At 42.5% G+C, this 22,080-nt stretch overlaps 1 protein-coding gene across 1 annotated transcript in view; it reads left to right on the forward strand.

Annotated features, from left to right (window-relative positions):
• SND1 (staphylococcal nuclease and tudor domain containing 1) overlaps positions 1-22,080 on the forward strand; it is a 967,943-nt gene that overhangs the window by 237,890 nt on the left and 707,973 nt on the right. The window contains exon 12 of the mRNA XM_082257077.1: positions 17,912-18,012. Coding sequence (XP_082113203.1) covers positions 17,912-18,012 — 101 coding nt within the window. The remainder of the gene's footprint in view (positions 1-17,911; positions 18,013-22,080) is intronic.

Raw genomic sequence — 22,080 nt, forward strand, 5'->3', positions numbered from 1 at the left:
ATTTCTTGGGATTTTTTTTTTTTTTTTTACTCCTGTTGTGTCTTCCGTGTTCTATGTTAGCCACCTTGATTTCGCCTTTACATTTCCTATTGCACTCTTTGTAATGTTGGAATGCTGCCAATGACCCCCTAAGCCTTTTATTTTTTTTTTAAGGCCTTTTCTTAAATTTTAATATGCATTTTTATGTTGGAGTTTAGCCACCCAGGGTTTATTTTTGCTCTTTTTAAATGTTCCCCTTTGGAATGCACTGGCCAATCCTTTTAGTATGTTCTTGAAGCACTCCCATTTTTTTTCCTCCGTGTTCTTTGTTCCCAGGGTTCTATCCCATTTTACATTGTCTAGCAAAGAGCGCAGTTTAGGGGAGTTGGCTCTTTTGAAATTTAGTGTCCTTATTTTACCCTTGTTTCCCCTATTTCTAGTCTAGTACCGCATTTTCTTGTCGGTGCGTTCACCATCTGACCCATTAAATTGTCCTGCAAAACATTTAGAACCTGTCGAGCCTTAGATGAATGCGCGGTTCCTTCTGCCCAGTCTATATCTGGATAAATAAAGTCCCCCATAATAATTCCATTTCCCATCCTTGCCATTTCAAGCTGTGATAGGTGGTCCACTTCCCCCTCCTCCCTCTGGTTTAGGGGCCTCTAGCATACGCCCAATATTACTTTCCCCAAAGTGCCTTCTCTTTGAAGTTCTACCCATAAGGAATCTACCTCCTACTGTGATGTTGTCCCTCCTATTTACCTGCACACTGTTCTTAGTTTACAGACATACCCCTTCCCCTTTTTATTACATTCTCTATCTCTGCGATATAGGGAATATCCCTGAATGGTCGCCAGCCAATCATGAGCTTTCAAACTCTTCCTTTAAGGGGTGTCCTGATTTTCAAGCGCTGAAGTAATTCCAGAAGTTGATCAAACCTAGAAGAGAATAAGTAATTGATCAAGAAAATGAAACGCACACAGTTCCTTGCCTGCTGCTTTAGGAAAAATTGTGTCAGCATGGAAGGGGACCTGTTTGCCAAAAAAAAGTATAACTCAACAACCTATATTTAAGTTTCTTTTAATACACAATGGACCTTGCTATGGTTAATAACATTGTATTTAAAAAGGTTGCTCAGGGAACATATAAAACAGGTACCCAAATCCCAAAATTCATAGAAAGGTATGTTTGGAGGGTTGGGGCAAATGGATTTTTTTTTCGGTACCGTCCTCAGACATTACACAATTTGTATATAATCAAATTTATTTCAGATGTACAAAAAACAAAGGCAAAATTCAAATTTAAAATCGCAACAAAACATGCAGAGGTGCACAAGTGTCCCTATGTATAGTCCCTTACACCTTTCCAGGAGGATGCTTATTGAGGACTACCTCCAAAAGATGTAGGTATGGACATTTAAGCTCTCAACATGTTTCGGTGTTGACTGCTTCTTTAGGAGAAAAGACAGCGAAAGAGGGTGACCAAACACTATAAATGATGATAAAGAACATAAGTGCATAACATGATCAGTTAATAATAGACTACATATTTTGCAAATATTTTAATAACGTATTGATGAAATGGTTAGGATAGGAAATAGGTTATTTCACGTTCTGTTCACCAGTTTAACCATGTGACATTAAAAACACAATTTGCAATGTAGTGCAAATTGGATATTACCTTTTCAGTTGACATCTGTGTAGCTTAAAAAAAAAAAGGGGAAATAAAATCAATTAACTTGAATGAAGGTTGTTGTAGAGCATGGGTCTCTAAACTTTGGCCTTCCAGGTGTTCAGGAACTACAATTCCCATTATGCCTAGTCATGTCTGTGAATGTTAGTTTTACAATGCCTCATGGAACGTGTATTTCCGCAACAGCTGGAGGGACGTAGTTTGGAGATCCCCGTTGTAGAGGGTCCAAAATTGTCTCTTGCTCGATGTCAAGAGTGGATGAATCTGGAAATGGCACCTCTACCAAGTAAGTTTTTTCAATATTCGCAATGGGCAGCAAAAGGAATATGCCTGTGAGAGCAAATTACAATGTCACACAGATTTCACACAAACCATGGAGAAATAGGAAGTGACCTTTAAAGGAAATGCAGGCAGATAAGCCCCCTAAAAAAAAAAAAAGTCTTAGGGGGAAAAAAGGAACGTAAATGTGAATCAAAAGCATATCCTACATGCAGAAACCTCTTTAAATACGAATGCTTTAGAAAAATAGAAATACAAATGAAAAATCTGCAGGGAAATTTATTTTGGCCTGATTAGGGCAAACTAAGGGTTTAAATGAGAAAAAGCATGCATGGGTTGCTTTTAAGACCTTTCACCTCTGTGGCAAAATGGGTGGCTCAGCCATCTACTGCCCTCTCCCCAACCCCAGTAGCCCAAACCCTCAATGGCATCCGCTATCTTCTAAGAGGTTCTGTATTTACAAAGCAGCTCCCAGCTTCCATTTTGATACAGGATTTGCCCTCAAGTGCGATCGGGGTGAGCAGCAGGGCATAAGGACAGAGGTACTACTACACGCCGTATCTTTCTATTTTGGACTTGCATATGCTCAGTTTCCACAACTGGTTAAACCCGATCATGAGGCTTTCTAATTTACAATTATCTCTATCTAGTCCTCAGCCTCCTTAACCACTTGCCCACTGGGCACTTACACCCCCTTCCCAACCAGGCCAATTTTCAGCTTTCAGTAGTCACATTTTGAAGGACTATTACTCATGCAACAATGTACCCATATGAAATTTTTGTCCCTTTTTCACAAAAATAGAGCTTTCTTTTGGTGGTATTTAACCACTTCCATACCGCGCCATTGGAAAATGGCGGCAGGAAGCTTTTGTCGATCCGGGCCGTCGTATGACGGCGGCCTGGTCTCGCCGCTACTGCGCACACCCGGGGGCATGCAGCAATCAGGGATAAGGCTCGGCCCTCGGACATAGCCCATCCCCGATCAAGGTAAACAGCCAATGAAAATTGGCTGTTTACCACATGATCGGCTGTGTAAATAACAGCAGATCACATGAGCGGCTCCAGCACGAGCCGCTCATTCTCTCTGCAATGCGTGTCCCCGGGGGCGCACAGCGCGGTGATCGGGGACGAGGCTCGTCCCTTGGACAGAGCCCATCCCCGATCTAGGTAAAGAGCCAATGAAATTGGCTTTTTACCACGTGACCGGCTGTCTATCACAGCTGGGTCACAGAATGTCAACAGAGAACACGGTAACCAGCTATCACCGTGTTCTCCTGATCCTGTGTGAGGAGGAGATTGTGGTAACAGCTAGTTACCCATCATAGTGCACCCCAAAACACACTGATTGCCCCCCCCCAATAAAGAGGACCTGTCACTAGCCCATCGGAGTACCCGAGTACCTGTCACCAGCCCATGGGAGTACCCGAGTACCTGTCACCAGCCCATGGGAGTACCCGAGTACCTGTCACCAGCCCATGGGAGTACCCGAGCACCTGTCACCAGCCCATGGGAGTACCAGAGCACCTGTCACCAGCCCATGGGAGCACCTGTCACCAGCCCACCGGAGTACCCGAGCACCTGTCACCAGCCCACCGGAGTACCCGAGTACCTGTCACCAGCCCACCGGAGTACCCGAGTACCTGTCACCAGCCCACCGGAGTACCAGAGTACCTGTCACCAGCCCACCGGAGTACCCGAGTACCTGTCACCAGCCCACCGGAGTACCCGAGTACCTGTCACCAGCCCACCGGAGTACCCGAGTACCTGTCACCAGCCCACCGGAGTACCCGAGTACCTGTCACCAGCCCATCAGAATACCCGAGTACCTCTTTGAAGCTCATCAGAGTACCTGAGTAGCCCATGCCTCCTAGATTTTGTGGTGGGGTGTTTGCTTTCCAAAATGGGGTAATTTTGTGGGGGTTTCCATTGTCCTGGGTTTCATGGGCCTTTAAAAGTGTGATAGGTTGTAATGATATTATATGTGTAATTTATGCTCCTAGAACACCTGACGGTGCACCTTGCATGTTGGGCCTCTGTATGTGGCTATGCTGTGACAAAAGTCCCACACATGTGATATCGCCATACTCAGGAGGAGTAGTAGAATGTATTTTGGGGTGTCATTTTTGCTATGTACATGCTATGTGTTAGAAATATCTTATAGATTGACAACTTTGTGTAAAAAAAAAAAGGAAAAAAAAAAAAAAACTGCGTTTTCATTTTCTTTCCACATTTTCCAAAAACTTGTGGAAAAAAAATGACATGTTCAAAAGACTCTTTATGCCTCATAGAATATATGTTGGGGTGTTTGCTTTCCAAAATGGGGTCATTTTGTGGGTAATTCCATTGTCCTGGTGCTCCAAGGCCTTCAAAAATGTGATAGGTCGTTAGGAAATATGTGTAATTTATGCTCCTAGAACACCTGACGGTGATCCTTGCATGTTGGGCCTAAATGTGGCCAGGCTGTGTAAAAGTCTCACATGTGGTATTGCCATACTCAGGAGGAGTAGCAGAATGCATTTTGAATGTACTTTATCAGGTCAACCAGATTGAGGACTTGATAAAGCGCATAGCGCGAAACATGTAGTCATGGCAACCATACAGCTTGTGTTCCACCCTGGTTCCTGGTTTTTACCCGCAAGTGGCGCCTGTCTGGCTGATGTCACAGCTACGGAACTACAGCAGAGTCCTTTCATCCTCGCGCCGGCTGGTTTCTGGCTTTGTGCACACACTGCTCAGCAGTCCTGGGAGACTGACCTCCTCGCACTCGTGTTGCTTGCTGCCAGGTGCCCTTGTCCACTCCAGCCCAGGGGGATGTAAGCATTTTATGTACTTGTTTTTTGGTTATCAATACCAATAAACTGTTAACCCTTTCTGTACTGGATGTTCACCTGACTTCCTTATCCATTGCATCCCGGTGTGGTTCATGCGCTGCCTTCCTCATGTACTTTTGTCCATATCAGCACCCTTCCTATGCTCACTGGTTAGCAGTAGAAAAACCACCTGGGAGCATATCCCTCCACCCTAAAGGCACCCCAGGAGTGCCAGATTTGTGATTATTGCTTTGACTTCTGGACTGGATTTTTTCCTATGGCTGCCCTGGGTGCTAATCTCTTTACTGAGCCATTAGTTGGCTAACAGCAGAACAACCGTTGGGGAGCCTCACAGGCTTACTTGTATCCCTCCACCCTACAGGCATCCCAGGAGCGCCTGGTTTGTGATTGTCGCAATATCCAAGATACAAGGGAAGACCTTACAGTGGAAACACCTGTTCCAGTAACAGCTCTCTAAGCCCCGGTTCACATTTGTGCAAGTGCCGGGTTCGCATGTAATGTCGGAGCGCACTGCTCCGACATTACATGCGATCAGCTGTGCGGTGCAAGTTTAGCCATACAGTTTGTATGGCTAAATTCGCATCGCACCCGGAGCAAACACGCACAGGAGGCATTTTTGCAGCCGCATCAGGATCGGATCGCACAGCGGTTCACACTTGTGCGATCCCATCCTGTGCGAACTGCACGATCGCACTGCGATATGCGATCAAACTGGGGGTGTCGTTAAGATTACATTGACACCCCCAGCGTATCGCATATGGCAGTGTGAACTGCCGGGGGTGCGTGTGCGATGCGGGAACAGGCTGCGAATTCGCAGCCTTCCCGCATCGCATAAATGTGAACCGAGCCTAAGAAGGGAACTCCCCTCATTCTTTTACATCTCCAGGGCCAGAAATGGAAATCTCCCTATCCCAAAATAAACAGCAAAACAAACTGACAGCGTTCACAAAGAGAGGAAGCTTTGTTTTTTTGCTTCTGCTTTAACCATTTTAATTTTAGTTATGAAAGTCAGATTTCAGGCATCAGAGCCTGAAATAGATGTCATAGAATATTTAAAAATTTCCTAAAAAGGAACCTAGCAGCAATAATCTATTGATTATGAGCAAGTAAAAGCTGTGTGAACTTCTATCACGGTCTACCCTTCAGGTCTCTATTTTGTTATATTTTGACAGGCAAAGCTGACTCCTTGCAAGGGTGAGTCAGTGATCCATTGCTTTGTGGATATCTGGTCGATGTTGTGGTCTTATGCATATTTTAATAAGTACTTGAAGATTTGTGCAGGGGTACTGTAATTTAATTGCCCAGAGTAATGAAGTATGATGACCTATTACTGAGATAGCCACAATGTAACATGTAAGCTTTTTTTTTTTTTTTTTAGTCAATATCCCCTCAGGTTCTTTTTGTATAAAGAAAACTGGATTAATGCTTGTTTGCACACTGGTTCCCTCCAGTCAATTGTGTAAGTTTCCCAGCTCCCTCCAGTGTCATGCAGACTAAGCTGCTGCTCATTAATGTGTTATTATATTTTGGAGATTGCTTCTCACACATTGCAGCATACTGGATTTCTTAACGTACTGATTTTTTTTTTTTTCCTCGTAATCCAAAAGCTAAAAGTCATTGCCGTTCTTCTCCAGCTTGCTAGAGGGGTATTCATGAGTAAATTACTTAGATTATGCTTTTTTTTTTTTCTTTTTTTAAAGGGATAGGATAGTAATTTAAGTGTTTTTTTTTCTTGTATACATGTAGAAAAAATCACTTTAACAGCAGTTGTCTGGCATTTGTATTTCTCAAGTGCTTCTCTTATGCAGAAATGGCACCTTAGATACATTCTTGTATTTTACTACTTTACTTTGTTTTTTTAAGCAGGTTTTGCATTATTTGGCAGTGTATCACAATATAGTTCACTTTATCGGATCTAAGAAATGGGCCTAGGCAAGTTTTATTTTTTTTTTTAGTACAGGTGTATATAACTATTCAACTGATTTAGAAATTTTGAAATACAATTAAACTGGTTAATGGTGTATCCTTTCCTTCCTGCGAAAAGCACTGGAAGCTTCTTGCTCTTTATACTGTTTTGCAGTCCTGGATGTGCTCTCAGTGCGGAAGACTTGGTGGTTTTCCCATCAACTTTTTAGAGTTGAGAGCCATTTGATTGGCCCATCAATACTGGACCCCTATTTGTGTGTGCATCAGTAGAAAATCCAGTTGGATAATGCAACAGTCCTGGCTTAAATTATCAAAGGGAGGGGAGGAGGGCATTTTTCAGTCTGGAAGGGTTTTAACCCCTTTGTCACGTGCGGCGGATGCTGGATTTGGATTTTCTGGTTTTCAGATTCTCAACATCAAGCTGGACTAGTTTTTTATCAAGTCTTAGAACTCTTGGACATTTACAATGGATTCTTTGGTGATGCAGTGGGCTCTTTTCAAACTGATCTACACCTTTCTGCTTCTCCAGATTCCCCCACACCTATTCTGCAGGATTGGGATGGGATGACATTCTAGTTATCCATACAGAACTGGCCCAAGAGGATTTGGTATTCGGACATTCTCCGACAACTGACGGACTCTGTGGGGGGGTTCTTCCATAATGTCTGTATCTTCTGTCACAAGGGCTAGTGCACCAACCTGCTTCTCAGTTACTGGCTTGTTAAAACCAAGTATTAAATGATGGGCTTACTGGACTTGGACTCTCAATGTCCACAATCCTACCTGAAAGCCATATTTCTAGGTGGTTCCAGACAAGTTATTAAAGCCTTTGAACTGAGGGATGCACTCTACCATATCTTAGTTCTCCAGGGGCTTTTCTGCCTTATACATCTGTTTAGTAGATTTGCAAGGCTACCACCTGTCAATTTGCATTCTAAGCTGTGCCCCAGTCCTGCACGGCTGTACACATGTGCTTTAAAATCAGTGCAGCCGTCTGCCTGCCATTTGATTTATATAGGCAGGCTGCACGGACAACCTGTTCTTCCCTGATGAGTAAAACTGGTCCTCTGCATAGAAGTACTGATCATTATGAATATTTATTTTTCTTTCCATTAATGTTTTGTCACTAGCTGTTGAAAGCCAATCCAATGCTTGGTTTCTAGATATGATTGTGTTTTTGTAAATGTGATGTTTAGGTTGTCTTGTTCACCTGATAATCTCTTCTGAGATATCCAGTAATCCGAATCCCATCTGATGATTTTTAAAATGGGTATCTAGAACTTTGACTGGCCTATTGAATGTCCCACTTGTCTTTCAGAATTGATCTCCCCTAAGGCAAAAAGAGTTTAAGTGCAACAAAACCCATCAATTAGTTACCCAAATGTAAATAACTGTTTATGCTCTCCACCAAACTTTCAAGTTGTTAAATGGCCGCTGTCATAACTGATCATGTGCAATGCCATGGCAACTGCAGATCAGAAACTTCCTTGGCTGTAAGGGACAAGAGGGTTTAGTTTTACTTTCCCTGGCAAATGCCATTTTCTCTTTCGTTCATTGACAGACACAGCTCCAGAATCTTCTTGGCCATTGGGTTATGCTGCCCCTATAGGAGTAGGACACGGCAGAAAAAACTACCACGCCATTGGGGTAGTCCCAGGGGGTATACACCCACTTCCTGCTATAGGCACTTTGTTTTTTTTTTCTGCCTAGTCAGGAGTAAGGACCTACCTAGTTCCTTGCTGGAATCTCTGGTCCTAGAATTTTTTCCTCATTAAACTGATTTTTTTCCCCTTTTTTATTTTCTGTTTCTGTGAGAACATCAATCAACTCCTGGACTCGGCGACAGACTGGATATTCTAGATCCTTGTGGTCTCCCCGTGCTGTGGAGGTGGTCACTTTTGATAGTATGCTGCCATTTTGCGTAGGGCCCCCCCCCCCTGGGTACCTTTCCTGCGCATCCGCACCACAGCCTGTCCATGAGTGGGGGGGGGGGGCAGATATCTTTGGTGAGTGTCAAATTCCCTTGGTGTGACCAGCACTCTGGTGAAGGCTTAGAAGGTGTTCCCTTTCTGTAGAACTGAACAAGTGGGTCTTTTGGACTTTTTCTCCCTCACCTTGAATTTGGAGTTGATCCGGATATGGGCTCTGCTCTGTGATGGTACTTTTGTGATAGATTGTTTCCTCCATATTACTTTCTCCTGTGTGCAATTACTTGCTTATGGGCCATTGTATTTTATATTAACTATTTTTTATAGTTAAATTATGTTTATATGACCATAATGTGATTGCGCTACTGATGCCAGTTTCTCTACTAAGATTAGTTGGTGTTGCAATATTATATGAAGGCACTCTGATGGGCTCTGCTGATCTATAGGGGGGCTCTAATGGTCTGTAGGGGCACTCTGATGGGCTTGGCTGGTCTACGGGGCACTCTGATGGGCTTAGCTGATCTATGGGGGCGCACTAATGGGCTCAGCTGATTTATGGGGCACTCTGATGCCATACAAATATAAGACCATCTGTAAAGCCATCCCAGTTCAAATTTTCCACATGTTTAATGTCAATTAAAAATTTACAATAAATATCGTTGAAATGCGATGAAAATTGTACATTTTTCATTTTTTGATACTTTCAATGACTGCATGCTATCTTAGTCATAGCACAATCATGAAATTTGGACATCTGCTGGAAGAAAATTTTGGAGACCAGACCTTGAATTTTAATTTATTACCCCTGCCCTAGAATTCTGTCTCTCACTCTAATGATGGCAGCATGTAATGAGCAGCACGATCATTGTTTTTGTCTGTAGACACATCTACTGTCTGTGGTGGGTTATGTTGCATGTACATCAAGGCAGGACCTAATTTTATTTATTTTTTTCTTTGTCATGTAAGGGGCCAATAAGACAATCTCTCTTTAAGACATTGGGAGTCTATTAAAACCTCTATCTCCCCTGCCTGCCACTGAATCTGTCCGAACCCTATACGCAGATTCACAGGTCTCATCTCGTACCTCATGCTCTCTCATTTATCTTGTGGTCTTAACTCTAGGTCAAGGCCAAAATTTACAGAAGGTGATGTTACGTGGTATGGGAGTTTATTAAACTGCTAAAAAGTTTAATGGCAAACAATGAAAAAAGCATAATGTCTGTGCAACTTTGGAAAATTGCTTTTCTTTAGCAACAGCAAGCATCATTTGCAAATTAATTTGGTGGAAGAAATGGCTTGGGTGCCTAAGCTTAATATAGTTCTTGGTTTGATAGTTTTTCACATTAGGACTGGATGTGATCTTATTTTTCTCATTGATCTTTAAATTGTTTGTTTTCTCTAGAAGCCTTTTTGTGGTTTCCAGAAAACTGTCACCATTACACATAGGGATGGCAAAACATAGTTGATTTGCTCATCCCAAAGCATTACATTTTTCTGTTCCCTACTGCCACATGAACTTTTGGCAGTGTAACTAGGGGATAATGGGTGGATTTTAGTAACAGGTCTTTGACATTATTTATCTTTATTGCACTGACAGCTTGCAGCTTCAAACGTAATGTCTTATAATATCTGAAATACCTGCTGCTGTTGTAAAGGATTTTGCAAGCTCTACTATGTAAAGACCTTGTATAATAAAAAAGATGTGATGTGAGAGGCGATGGTAAAACCGGTTTAGTCTATATACAAAATGGTTGCAAGCAATTTTATTTGTATAATTTAAAGAGGTTGTAAACCCATGAACGTTTTTTTTTTTTTTTCTGTAACCTGAAAGAGAAACACATAATGAGCTAGTATGCATCGCATACTAGCTCATTATGAAATACTTGCTTAAGAACGAGCCCCCGCCGTGCCGCTCACTCACCTGTATGACGGGCAACATGTCCAGTCGCCCGTCTTCCGGGATCGCGGCATCCGGCCATCTGATTGGCCGGAGCCGCGTTAACGTCACTCCCGCGCACGCCGACGGTCACGGCATGGGGCTCTGAAGAAGCGGCACCAGCGGCCGTTCCTTCAGAGCGCATGCGCCAGTGATGTCACTGGCTGCATGTAAGGTAAATATCTCCTAAACGGTACATGTTTAGGAGATATTTACACTACCTATAGGTAAGCCTTAATATAGGCTTACCTATAGGTAAAAGTGTCAGAGGAGGGTTTACTTCCTCTTTAATATTGTAGGCCTAGGACTCTTGTGATTAACCACTTTAGGGCTGCTACTGTGGCACAGTGGCAGCCCTGTCCTGTGTCCAGCGACATAGATATACATCGCTGGACTCCTAGCTGTCTCGGTGGCGCGCGCTGCCGGAGGCTCGTTCCCCCTGTGTTTAGACACAGCGGGAGTCAGGCCGGGGGAGGAGAGATGGTGATCACCGCCTCTCTTCCCCGTTCGTTGGGGAAAGAGTGAGAAAATCCGCCCGCTTCTGTAAACAAAGCGGGCGGATCTTCTCTGTGACACAGAAAATCACAGGGTTCAGCATAGCTGAACCTGCGATCTGTCTGTCACAGAACCCCCTCCCCCCACACAGTAAGCATGAGGCATACATTTAACCCCTTGATCACCAACAGTGTTAACCCCTTCCCTGCCAGTGTCATTATTACAGTATTTTTAGCACTGATTACTGTAGTAATGTCACTGGTCCCTGCAAAAAGTGTCAAAAATGTCAGTTAGGGGTCCGATCTGTCTGCCACAATGTCGCAGTCCCGCAAAATCGCAGATCACCGCCATTACTAGTAAAAAAAACAATGACAAATCTTTCCCATAGTTAGTATACGCGATAACTTTTGCGCAAACCTATTAAAATGCGCTTATTGCGAATTTTTTTTTTTTTACCAAAAATATGTAGCAGAAAACAAATTGGCCTAAAATGTTAAAAAATTTTGATTTATAAATTATTTTTTTTTTTGGGAATGTTGTATATCAGTATGTGAAAAATATTTTTTTTTTCAAAGTTGTCGCTCTTTTTTCCAAAAATAAAAAATCGCACATGTGATCAAATACCATCAAAAGAAAGCTCTATTTGTGGGGGGAAAAAAAAGGATGTACATTTCATTTGGGTAAAGCGTTGCACGACCGCGCATTTGTCAAAGTAACGCAGTGCTGAATTGCAAAATATGGCCTGGTCAGGAAGGGGGTAAAATATTCCGGTCTTAAAGTGGATAAAAATACGCGCATTGAGAATTTTTTTTGTCAAAGACATGTAGCTAAATACATTTTGGCCTAAATACATGACAAAAATTGAATATATTGGATATTTTTTAACAGTCAAAGTAGAAAATGTAAATTTTTCTAAATTTTTGCTCTTTTTTTTATTATAACAAAAAATAAAAAGCGCAGAGGTGATCAAATACTACCAAAGAAAGCTCTGTGTGTGGGAAAAAATGACGTAAATTTCGTTTGGGTACAGCATTGCATGACCGCGCAATTGTCAGTTAAAGTCACGCAGTGCCAAGTTGAAAAAAGTGGCCTGGTCATTGAACAGCCAAATCTTCCGGGGCTTAAGTGGTTAATTATGGCCTTTGTGTTCAGTATGCTGCAGTGCTATACAATATGTGTGCTTTACTGGTCATTCTCTCAATTCAGTTTTGATTTGATCCATTCATTGAAAACCATGTATTTCCTAGGTCAGTGGTCCTCAACCCTGGCCTACAGGGCCCACTAACAGGCCAGATTTTCAAGATAACTGAAATACATCCCAGGTGATATAATTTGCTGCTCAGTGATTGCAGTACTCTAGTCTGCATCTCCCCAAGGTAATACCTAAAATCTGGCCTGTTAGTGGGCCCTGTAGGCCAGGGTTGAGGACCACTGCCCTAGGTGACTGATATGTAAAATATACTACAAGTTGCTGTTAATACAGGAAAATACTTAAAGCAAACAATACTTTATTAATTTTAGTAAATGGAATGTACCTAACCATGTTCGTGAACCCCAGGATGCTCTGAGATCCTGGTCTTTGTAGCAGAGCCATTTTCAGAGGCCTTTTTGACACCAATTTATTATGCCAAAACTTTTGAGTCAGAATGGCTAGAACCTCTGTCAGGTTTTTATTGCTAAAGGTACCTGTTGTGGGGATTTAACCTTAAATTCTTACTGGAAATAAATGATGGGAAATCTCAAGTTGGGACAGACTGCAACATTTTGATTTTTTTCCTGTAGGTTAGATCTTTCTGCCATGTTATTACTGTTTTTCTGTATCAGCGAGCACTCTACTCTCGATATTTTTTTCCTGCTATCACAGGGATAAGTAAAATGAAATGGCAGACAACCATAAAAAAAAATCTTGTATTTACCTTTCCCAAGTAGGGATGTGTCTGGGTTCTGTTTACAGGAAGGTTCCTCATGCCTCGTACACACGTGCAGATTGTCGGCCGACGACCGATCGGCCGATTTTCGGCTTGTTAGTATGATGCTTCCGACAGCCGACAGCGCACTTTCGGCCGAAAAGAATCTGTTGTGCAAGCATTAAAATTTTTGTATGCCGACACCAGAGCGGCCGATTGTTCGCCAGTCAATACAGAATTCAGCCGACAGACAGCAGATTTGCAAGACTGGGCATGCTCAGAAAAGAAAAAACACAGGGAAAGTTAACCATCACATGACATCACTTCTGCAGTGGGCTGTAGTCGGCGGACAAAATTCTTGTGCAGTCTTTTGCACTTTTCAACAGACACGACAGCCCGGGGACAAAAGACGGCCGATCGTTCGGCCGACGATCTGCACGTGTGTACGGGGCATCAGATCCTGCATGAGGTCCAAAAACTCTGAACTAAAAATTTAACCCAATTAAAGTCAATGGAAGGCAAATCTTGAGAATAATTTCGGACCCATTTTCAAGGGTAATGGTGGACATGTACCGGGGGGGAGGGGGGGAATAAAATCCTTTAAAATCCCACCCTCCTGCTATCCCTGTACCCCCATTTATACCCAAAATATTTACAACAGACTTCAGGTATGTGCTTGGAGGAAATTACCCAGTGTCAGGACTGTATACAGGCGCTTGAATAGGCATAAAAAGAAAAAAAAAGCAGTGTAGCCCTTAACATCTGTTGTCAACAGCACTATTGAGGTCTGGAGCCTCTCCCTGCAGTGTTTCATACCTGGTATGTACCAGCCAATTGGATACTGTATGCATGAGAAAACACAACTATACACAGTGTTTGTGAACACCACCTCATTGAGAAGAGTCAGTGCAGCAAAAAGGCACGCACTACGCCTCTTCAAGAGTACATAGCAGCAGTTTTTTTTTTTTTTTTTTCATTGCGTTTCTAGCCCCATTTTCGGCACCCGATTTACATTCAATACCAGTTCCTCTTACCTAGCCATGTCTGCTTTCCAAAATGTGGACATTTTGCATTCAGGGCTTTAAAATGTGATATGGTTTGAATAGCACTCAGTAAATTAGATCCGTAGTTTATACCTCTTAAAAGCCTGAAGATGCTTATGGGTTTTGCCCCCCCCCCCCCCAAAGAAAAAAGTTTACATAAAAGTTGATCATTGTAAGCACCCCTGTGAGTGTTAAATGGTTTGTCTCATTCCTTTAACTGCTACATCTGCAGGTCAGCCTTCTCTGTTGAAAGCACCACATCTAAGAAATAGTAAGCTTCAATTTAGGGCCTCATGCACACTGGGCTCTTAAACATGGAGTGGTTAGAAGCATGCTTTAAACATCCCTGTTAGCATATGTGTCTCTGCACACTCTACAAGTGTTCAGAGGCAAAAAAAAATCGAATAAAATGCTGGGTGCGTTTAACGCTTGAGCATCCATGCATTTCAATGGCTAGAATTAATCTATAATTACATATGGGTGTGCTGTCCCTAGAAATCCTATTGCATAGTATTCCTATTGCCCTATTACATACAATGGCAATGTTAAAACCAAACAATGATTGTGCCCTTACACAAATAGTGCACAACGCCCACATAAATAGCATCTGCTGTTATATACTGCTGTTTGTGGTACTTTTAACAGAGCTGAGTTCAGAACAGTCCAAAAAACACTAATCCATCTTTTATTCAGACAAATACTACTACATTTGAAGAATTCAGTCCCCTTACACTTGTTGTTTTTGCTAGATCAGGCCCTCCCAATGTACAATATGACATAGCACGGGTATGTCTGTAGATGTTTAACAATTGGTGAGTGTGGACAGAATCACCAGCTACAAGTAGGATCCAGTTCACTTGCTTTTCTCTCTACAGTATATGATAGATTATTCTCCTGCTGACTGTAATGGCTTATCTGTATTCTAGTGGTCCTGTGAAGTGAAAATGGTCCCGTTATACTCCTGGAATTTCACTTTATTATAACCCTGCACATTCTGCATGGTTCACAAGCAGTTGTATACACTAATGGCTATCTTCGGTCGTGTTGGTTTGTATCGTGAATTTGTGTTCACTGTTTTGTTATGATGTGCTATATCTGTTCCTTTTGTAAACTGTATATGCATGCGTAACTATTGTCCACCTTGCTGTATGTTTCAGTTGCAATATCAGTAAATACTACAGTACATAAAGTGCCCAGAAATAGCTGTCCATTGTCTGTCATCACAAGAGGTTCTAATGCAGTTTTCTTTTTGGAACAATGTTGTCTGCTTGGCTAGTCAGATATTTGTTACTTTTGTGATAGAGTAGGGAAATGCATTAACCTATTGTCACTCAGATTTTCAAGCAAGCTGGAAAATCTCCTTCGTTCAAAGTGCTCATTGTTGCCCCCCTTAAAAAAAAAAAAAAAAAAAAAAGTATTAAATAGCCCAGCACTGCTTTAATCTGCTGAATTAGGATGGAATATTGGATTTTATGGCCACCCTAAAGCATGCAGTTCAACCTACGGTTTGCCATCCCCTTACCTGTATTTCATTGATGTGTTGTGGATTAGATGATTTACCAAATTAAGGTTTTAGGGGTACCTGTACCAAGGGGGGCATCCTGAGTATTTTCTAGCAAAAAAGATGATTTTTAAATGGTGGAGCGGAGTGCCAGAATTAGCCCAGTATGGAAGTGGTTAAAAAAGAGCGGAGTGTTGAAAAGTTGTTGCTCTTTGATTTTGGCTGGCATTAAAGGAGAACTACACTGAGAAATCAATTTTCAAAATGCCCCTAAAATTTCTGGCTGGGGCAGATGTTTTATATAGCATTTTCTTCCTGGAATCCTTCTGCCATTCACTTAGGCATGCAGCCAGGAGGGTGTGCGTATCTGAAAAAAGCCCCTCCTCTCTTCTTGAAGACTCCTGGGATATATTACATCATTTGCCCAATTAAATATGATATGCTTTCTGAACTATTTACTAATGCTAGCAGTATAGGGATAAAAATAGTTAATGTTGATGGAGAGAGTTAGGTTTCGCTTTAAGTAAAATTGTCTTCCGTTTAGGAATTTGCAATTGCCTACTTTGACAGAATTGCTTTCAGCCCTCTTGCTTAACAGTGCTACTAGTGAGCAAAAAATCATATAGCTTTGTGTAGCATTATCCCCTGTTTTGTAAGCTGTCATTCTTGTCCTGGCTGAAAGAGGGTGAAAGATGTCGGAGATGGCACACGGCACAGTAAAACGCCTGTGATTATTCTACAAACCTTTTCTTTCTTCCTGTAGACCAGGGATCCTCAAACTACGGCCCTCCAGCTGTTGTGGAACTACACATCCCATGAGGCATTGTAAAACTCTGACATTCACAGTCATGAACTAGGCATGAAGGGAATTGTAGTTCCTGAACAACTGGAGGGCCAAAGTTTGAAGACCCCTCCTGTAGTGTTTACTGCTAGAACATATTTGCACATTGCTACTGATCTGCAGTGCTGGTTGGGCTTTCTGTAGTCTTACCCTTGTATTTTCTGGAATAGCTCAAATGGAATTGATTTTCATGTAAATGGATTTGTATGTCACTTTCCGGGAAGTGGGGCATAAACCAAAAATTAAATTTTTGCTTTTTGTGTGTAGTAACAGAAATATCTGTGTAGGGTATAGTTGTCTGCGATATTCTTTCACAAGTTTTGAAAATGTAATTGTGCAATTTTCTTTAAGCTCTGTGGATTTTGCAGCTACTGTACTTGTACCTTCCAACTGTACATATACAGTGTACAACTACCCTGGTGTCAGATATGTTCAAAATTTGGTTTGAACTGATAACATTTGTAGTAAGAGAAGTGCAAGTACAACCATTATGCAGTATACCAAGTAGGAAATGCTCATGTAACCTAATATAATTTCTCTACATGTATACCCTATTGCAAACCGTACATTTTAAAGCGACGGTTGTAGAAAAATGTGTTCTGTTTAAATTATACTTTTATTTAGAAATATGGCAAAAAAATGTATAAGAAACCAATACCGAGGGGAAAAAGGAAGCTGTAATTACTGAGCTTCTTCCTAAATGGCTGGTTGCCTGGCAGTCTCTTGCTTCAATACTTCTGCATTCTTTTTACATGTCAACAATTCAGTCATTCTGGGTTTAGAACTTTTGCAGCAATCCAGCAAGAACTAAAACCTGTACCCAGGAAAGCTCAACTTTTTTTTTTTTTTTAAATGCTTGTTAACCTTGACTAAGCACACATTTAGTTAAAGTATTGAGGCCTTAGGCTGCCAACGAGCTAGTATTTGCAAGCAAAAATCAAAAAGGTTGGTAAAAAATGTTCTTGCAAGAAGCACCAGTAAGGATACAGAAATACAGTAGTCCTCTACATGTAGATGCCCTAAGTAAAACATGTTAAGAACCTCCCATGAGATAGTTCGCCTTCTACTAAATGGCTTAGTATGACCACATTACATTTCTATGCTAACTCTATTCTTCAATCATGTAATGCTGGGGCCTTTATTTGTACAGCTTGCACACTCCTTCTCCCAATTCATTTTTTTTCATTCTCAGATTGGTTGTGTTTGCAATTTACTCAGTGTTTGTGAATCCACAGTTATACAATTACATAATATGTAGTTATATAATTTAAAATGTGGAAAAACGTATCTTGTGTATCTGGTAACTGATATAAGTGGTATGTCACATGATATGTTTTTGATTAGCATATTTACACATATATAGTTGTTTTGAACAGCGCCGCCTTCGTGTTTAATATGATATAATTTGTCATTGGGGAGAGAGGCTGAAAGAGATCCTTCCCCTTGTCTTAGTGCAGGTTTACTTTCACATTTAAAGGGGATTTCTTCTTTTCTTTTTCCTTGGAAACTATATATTAAGGGCCAGAATTTGAAATCTTTATTCTCATTTACAGGTAAATGTGAATGTAGACTACATCCGTTCTGCTAGTGCAGCCACAGACACGGTTCCAGCATTTCCCGAACGGACCTGTGCCACAGTCACTATTGGTGGCATGTAAGTATTTAAGATGTCCTGCATATAAACATGCCTGTGTACTTGACCTAGTTTTTCCTGTTTGCATGTTCACTTTGATTTGTTCAACAGGCATTGTGTGTGTGTAAGATTGCCCTCAAAGAGAAAAAAAAAACAGTTCTTTAAATAAAATGGACAAGGCCCCATAGAAGAATTAACTGGGCATCTAACCCCTCCCCAACACCTCTTTTCGTTGATAAATTACATGGAATTCTATCATTTACCAGTAAAACAGCGGAAAACGATTCAGATTGACAATTTGAGTAACTCTAGATATGGAAAGGCATGTTTCAGGATTAGCTGTTGCCTGATGTCTTGCCTATCTTGAAGAATTTTACTAAAGGTCCTCCTATTTTAAAGGCTATTCGGATTTTAGCAAACCTTGTATCACCCCTGAGTTTCCACTCCCAGCCCATTCATCTTGATTGTCCTGTGGCCAGTATCTTTGGTAGATATTGTCGAATACAATTTATACAATGGCTTTCTCAAATTTGTGAAGCAAAGAGCTCAACCATGTCTTTATCTTATATCATGCATACAGTAAATACTGTGCCTATGAGCCTTGCAAGAATCTGTTCAGGGGAACAGCAAGGTTATTTTGGTGTCACATGCTCAGGGTGTGCAGAGTTTTATGGCTGGAGTAATTTTTTATGGGTGTGGTATGCTCAAGTTTATTAAAATGCAAATGAGACCTGTCACCAGATAATTTCATCAAAAACATTACCATAAGATTTTATGTGCATTTAAAGTGAAAACTGATGCAGCTGTCACATCTAGTGATTGGTAAGCTGCAATATAATACATTTTTTATTTTAAGTTGGCATACAGGTACTTTATTTTCATGTCGAATCACACTCATTGAAAAAAAGAAAAAAGATAATGGACCTTTTGAACTTAAACATATGACTCCATAAGATCTGATATTGAAGAAAAACATTTTCTGGCCTCAAAACAGGTCTGTTGATACTGTAGGTTAGCTCAGACGATTGTTCCTATGTCACTTTTTTTTTTCCAACCTATCCCACCAGGCTTTTCAGTCTACTTATAGAGGGATTCATGGTCCTGGTGAAGACAGCATCATGCAAGTCATGAGAAACCAATATTTTGGGGCTTTGCGGAGTACCGTTATCAATGTAATATAGGTCCCAAGATGGAACTTTGCTTAGTGGCTCAGGCAGCTCCTTTCCAGAGCTCGTTCTCTCAAGGAAAGGGTTCCTTCTATTTCTTGGGCTTTTCAGTTTTTTTGGGTGGATCTCCAGGCCTCAGATGACAGCTTGAAGAACAATCCAGCTTAATCTTGTATCAGCAGATTGTTTTGACCCTTATTTTCTAGGATTTGTTTGCTGTATTGTTGCCTACCCCCCTCCGTTTACTGCTTGGAGAGTTCCCATTGGAGGCATCCCATGGTCTTAGAAATACAAATCCTAGATCCTGTTCTGTATGATTAAGATGAGGGAATGTTGACTTAATTCAATATCTGCGTATAGTACAGGACATGGGTGTCTCTCGCCTTTGTCCTCTTTCTCCTTATTGCTTGCTAGAAAACTGTAATCTCACTGAGTGGGTGGAGATGTGAATAGCGCACTGGTAGCAGTATCCAAATACGTGAATGTAGTGGCATTTAACTATGACTGCAAGTCCCTTGTTCTATACTGTATTCCAAAATGTAATTTACGGGTAAGTTAAAATCCTTTTCTCTGCATTCATTGAAGGATTCGTCCCACTGGCCTGCTGCTGCCACATGTATAAATAATTTTTTTTGCACTGCTATGCCATGTAACTGAGTGATTTTGGCCACCAGCAGGGGTCACCCCTTATCATTTTTTTTAAATTGCACTGCTTAACTGCTGCAGGTGGTGATATACCCAGTTGGTGATTATTTTAAGCTGGCCATAGACAGTTTGAATCAAATAATGTGACAGGCAGGCTAATTGTACTCAAGTTGATCGACCACCTTGGCTACAACCAGCCTGTCAGATTTTTCATGTGATTATTGCCAGCGGCTGTAGCCGCTACCAACAATCACTGTGTTCTCCCTGCAGGGATGACTCCCCCCGCCTGGAGAACACAATAGCTCTGCAGTAATGATTCCTCTATCAACACTGACTGTGTTGATGTGGGAATTGAGCTAGTTCTTTCATTTGACGGACACCGCTCCAGATACTTCTTGACCATTGGGTTATGCTACTCCCACAGGAGTCGGACACTAGGCAGGAAAAAGCTTTACCACACCTATGGGGCAGTCCCAGGGGTATACTCCCACTTTCTGCTGTAGGCATTCAGTTTTTTTCTGCCTAGTCAAGATTTAGGACCTAGTTCTTTGCTGGGATTTCTGGCCCTAGCATTTTTTCCTTATTAAACAGATTTTTTTTCCTCTTATTTTCTGTTCCTGTGAAAATTACAATCAACTGGGTATTTTAGATCATCATGGTCTTCCCAGACCCGACCTCGCGCTAGGTCGGCCGCGGAATTGCCCCACTGGATGGGGGGCTGGCCAGCAGGTTAAACGTCTCACGAGGAAGCACACAACTTGATCACGGCCTGAGTCGCAGCGTGCCTTTGGCCGCAGCACCCCCATTCCGACGGTGCAGTGGTCTGCCTAGAGTGATGCCCACGGTATAGGAGGTAGTGTCCCCCCTCTCCCCTTGCGGGTTTTGGGGTGGACGTGAGCTTTTCCCTGGATAGTGAGACCCTCCTTTTCTCTAGCCCCTCTAGGGTCACGAAGGTCTTTCATACCCCCTCCCCCCTCAACCCCCTGGAGGTTTTGAGCTGGCTTTTGCCATATGCTCTGAAGAGGGGGGCTTCCTTTGGGGCTGCTGCTGACTGTTTTTTCCAGATGCACATCGGGGGTTATAACAGGGTCCTTAGTCACCCTGGAGTATTAGTGACCTGAGCAGGGGGTCCTAAGGGCTCCCGGCTGTTGTGTAGAACTGGGGGAGCAGATGGCTTCACATCCACAGGTTAATGCCGCACCCAGCCGAAAATTTAGGCCGCGGCCTACCGGCCTGACACTATCTGGGGAGGCCCCAGTGAGGATGGCTTCAGCCACCCCTCTGTTTGGGCATCTGCCCTGTTCCCTGTCTCCCCTTGTTTTTTTTTTTTCTGTTCCAGTAGGTGGTCCATTCGTGGGCCCTGGGTCGGCGTCCCCTTGCGGGATCACAGGCGGCGGCCCTCACCTGGCCGTTTTGTGTCTATGCAACAAATCGTGACTGTTATATTTCAGAGTGAGCGGAGTATGTTGCGACCCTACTAGGTCTGCGTCCACGCACTTCGAGTGCTCTAATAGTGAGAATGTTTCCTCTTCTACTGTAGCCACGTCTGCAACAGTGCTGGAGGATGCGCTGATTGTATTGGTGCGGGCAACTTTAAAATTGGAGGATGCAGCTGCTGCTGCGTCAAAGGTGCCGGTCTCCTTTGGCACCCACAGCTCCCCAAAAGCGGCAAAAGGTGTCCCCTTTTTCTCTTACATCCTCCGACAGTCGCCGCCCACTTCATATTCATCACCAATGGGGTTATGTCCTTTATTCCGTAGGAGTAGCTAGGCAATAGAATATGTTAGTACAAAGACTTTTAACATATCCCACCCCCAGGGGGTGGTCCCCTCAGTACATAACCCTCCACTTCCTGTATCCAACTCAGTTTCATTTGTCTAGCTGTCAGGAGTAGCTGGAAGTTTCTGTGCTGGGGCACCTTGTCTCAGCTCTCTTTCCTTTCTTTGGATTTTATTTCAGTTTTTTCTCTCTTTCTTGTTAGCTGTTATTTTACCAGCGTTAGTTAGTTCTTCGGAAGAAGAGGATTATGCGGGCTGTGTCTCGGGCTGACCCCCCTGGTAGCAGGCTGGGGGTCAGTGGCTTCTCAGCCCGCCATCGAGCGTTCAGTCAGGTATCGCTCCTGAGTTATCTGAACGACCCATCCCTGTTCCGTGCAGGGATGCTAGGTGAGGTGGCTACCTCACTGGACGCTGTGCGGTTTCTCAACCCACCTTCTGATGCGTCCTGGATGCGACTCTCCCTGCCTCATGTGCAGCGGTTTGTTCGCCTGTGCGGGTCC

The sequence above is a fragment of the Pelophylax lessonae genome (genome assembly GCF_965119305.1).
Source record: "Pelophylax lessonae genome assembly, chromosome: 4".
Taxonomy (NCBI): Eukaryota; Metazoa; Chordata; class Amphibia; order Anura; family Ranidae; genus Pelophylax; species Pelophylax lessonae.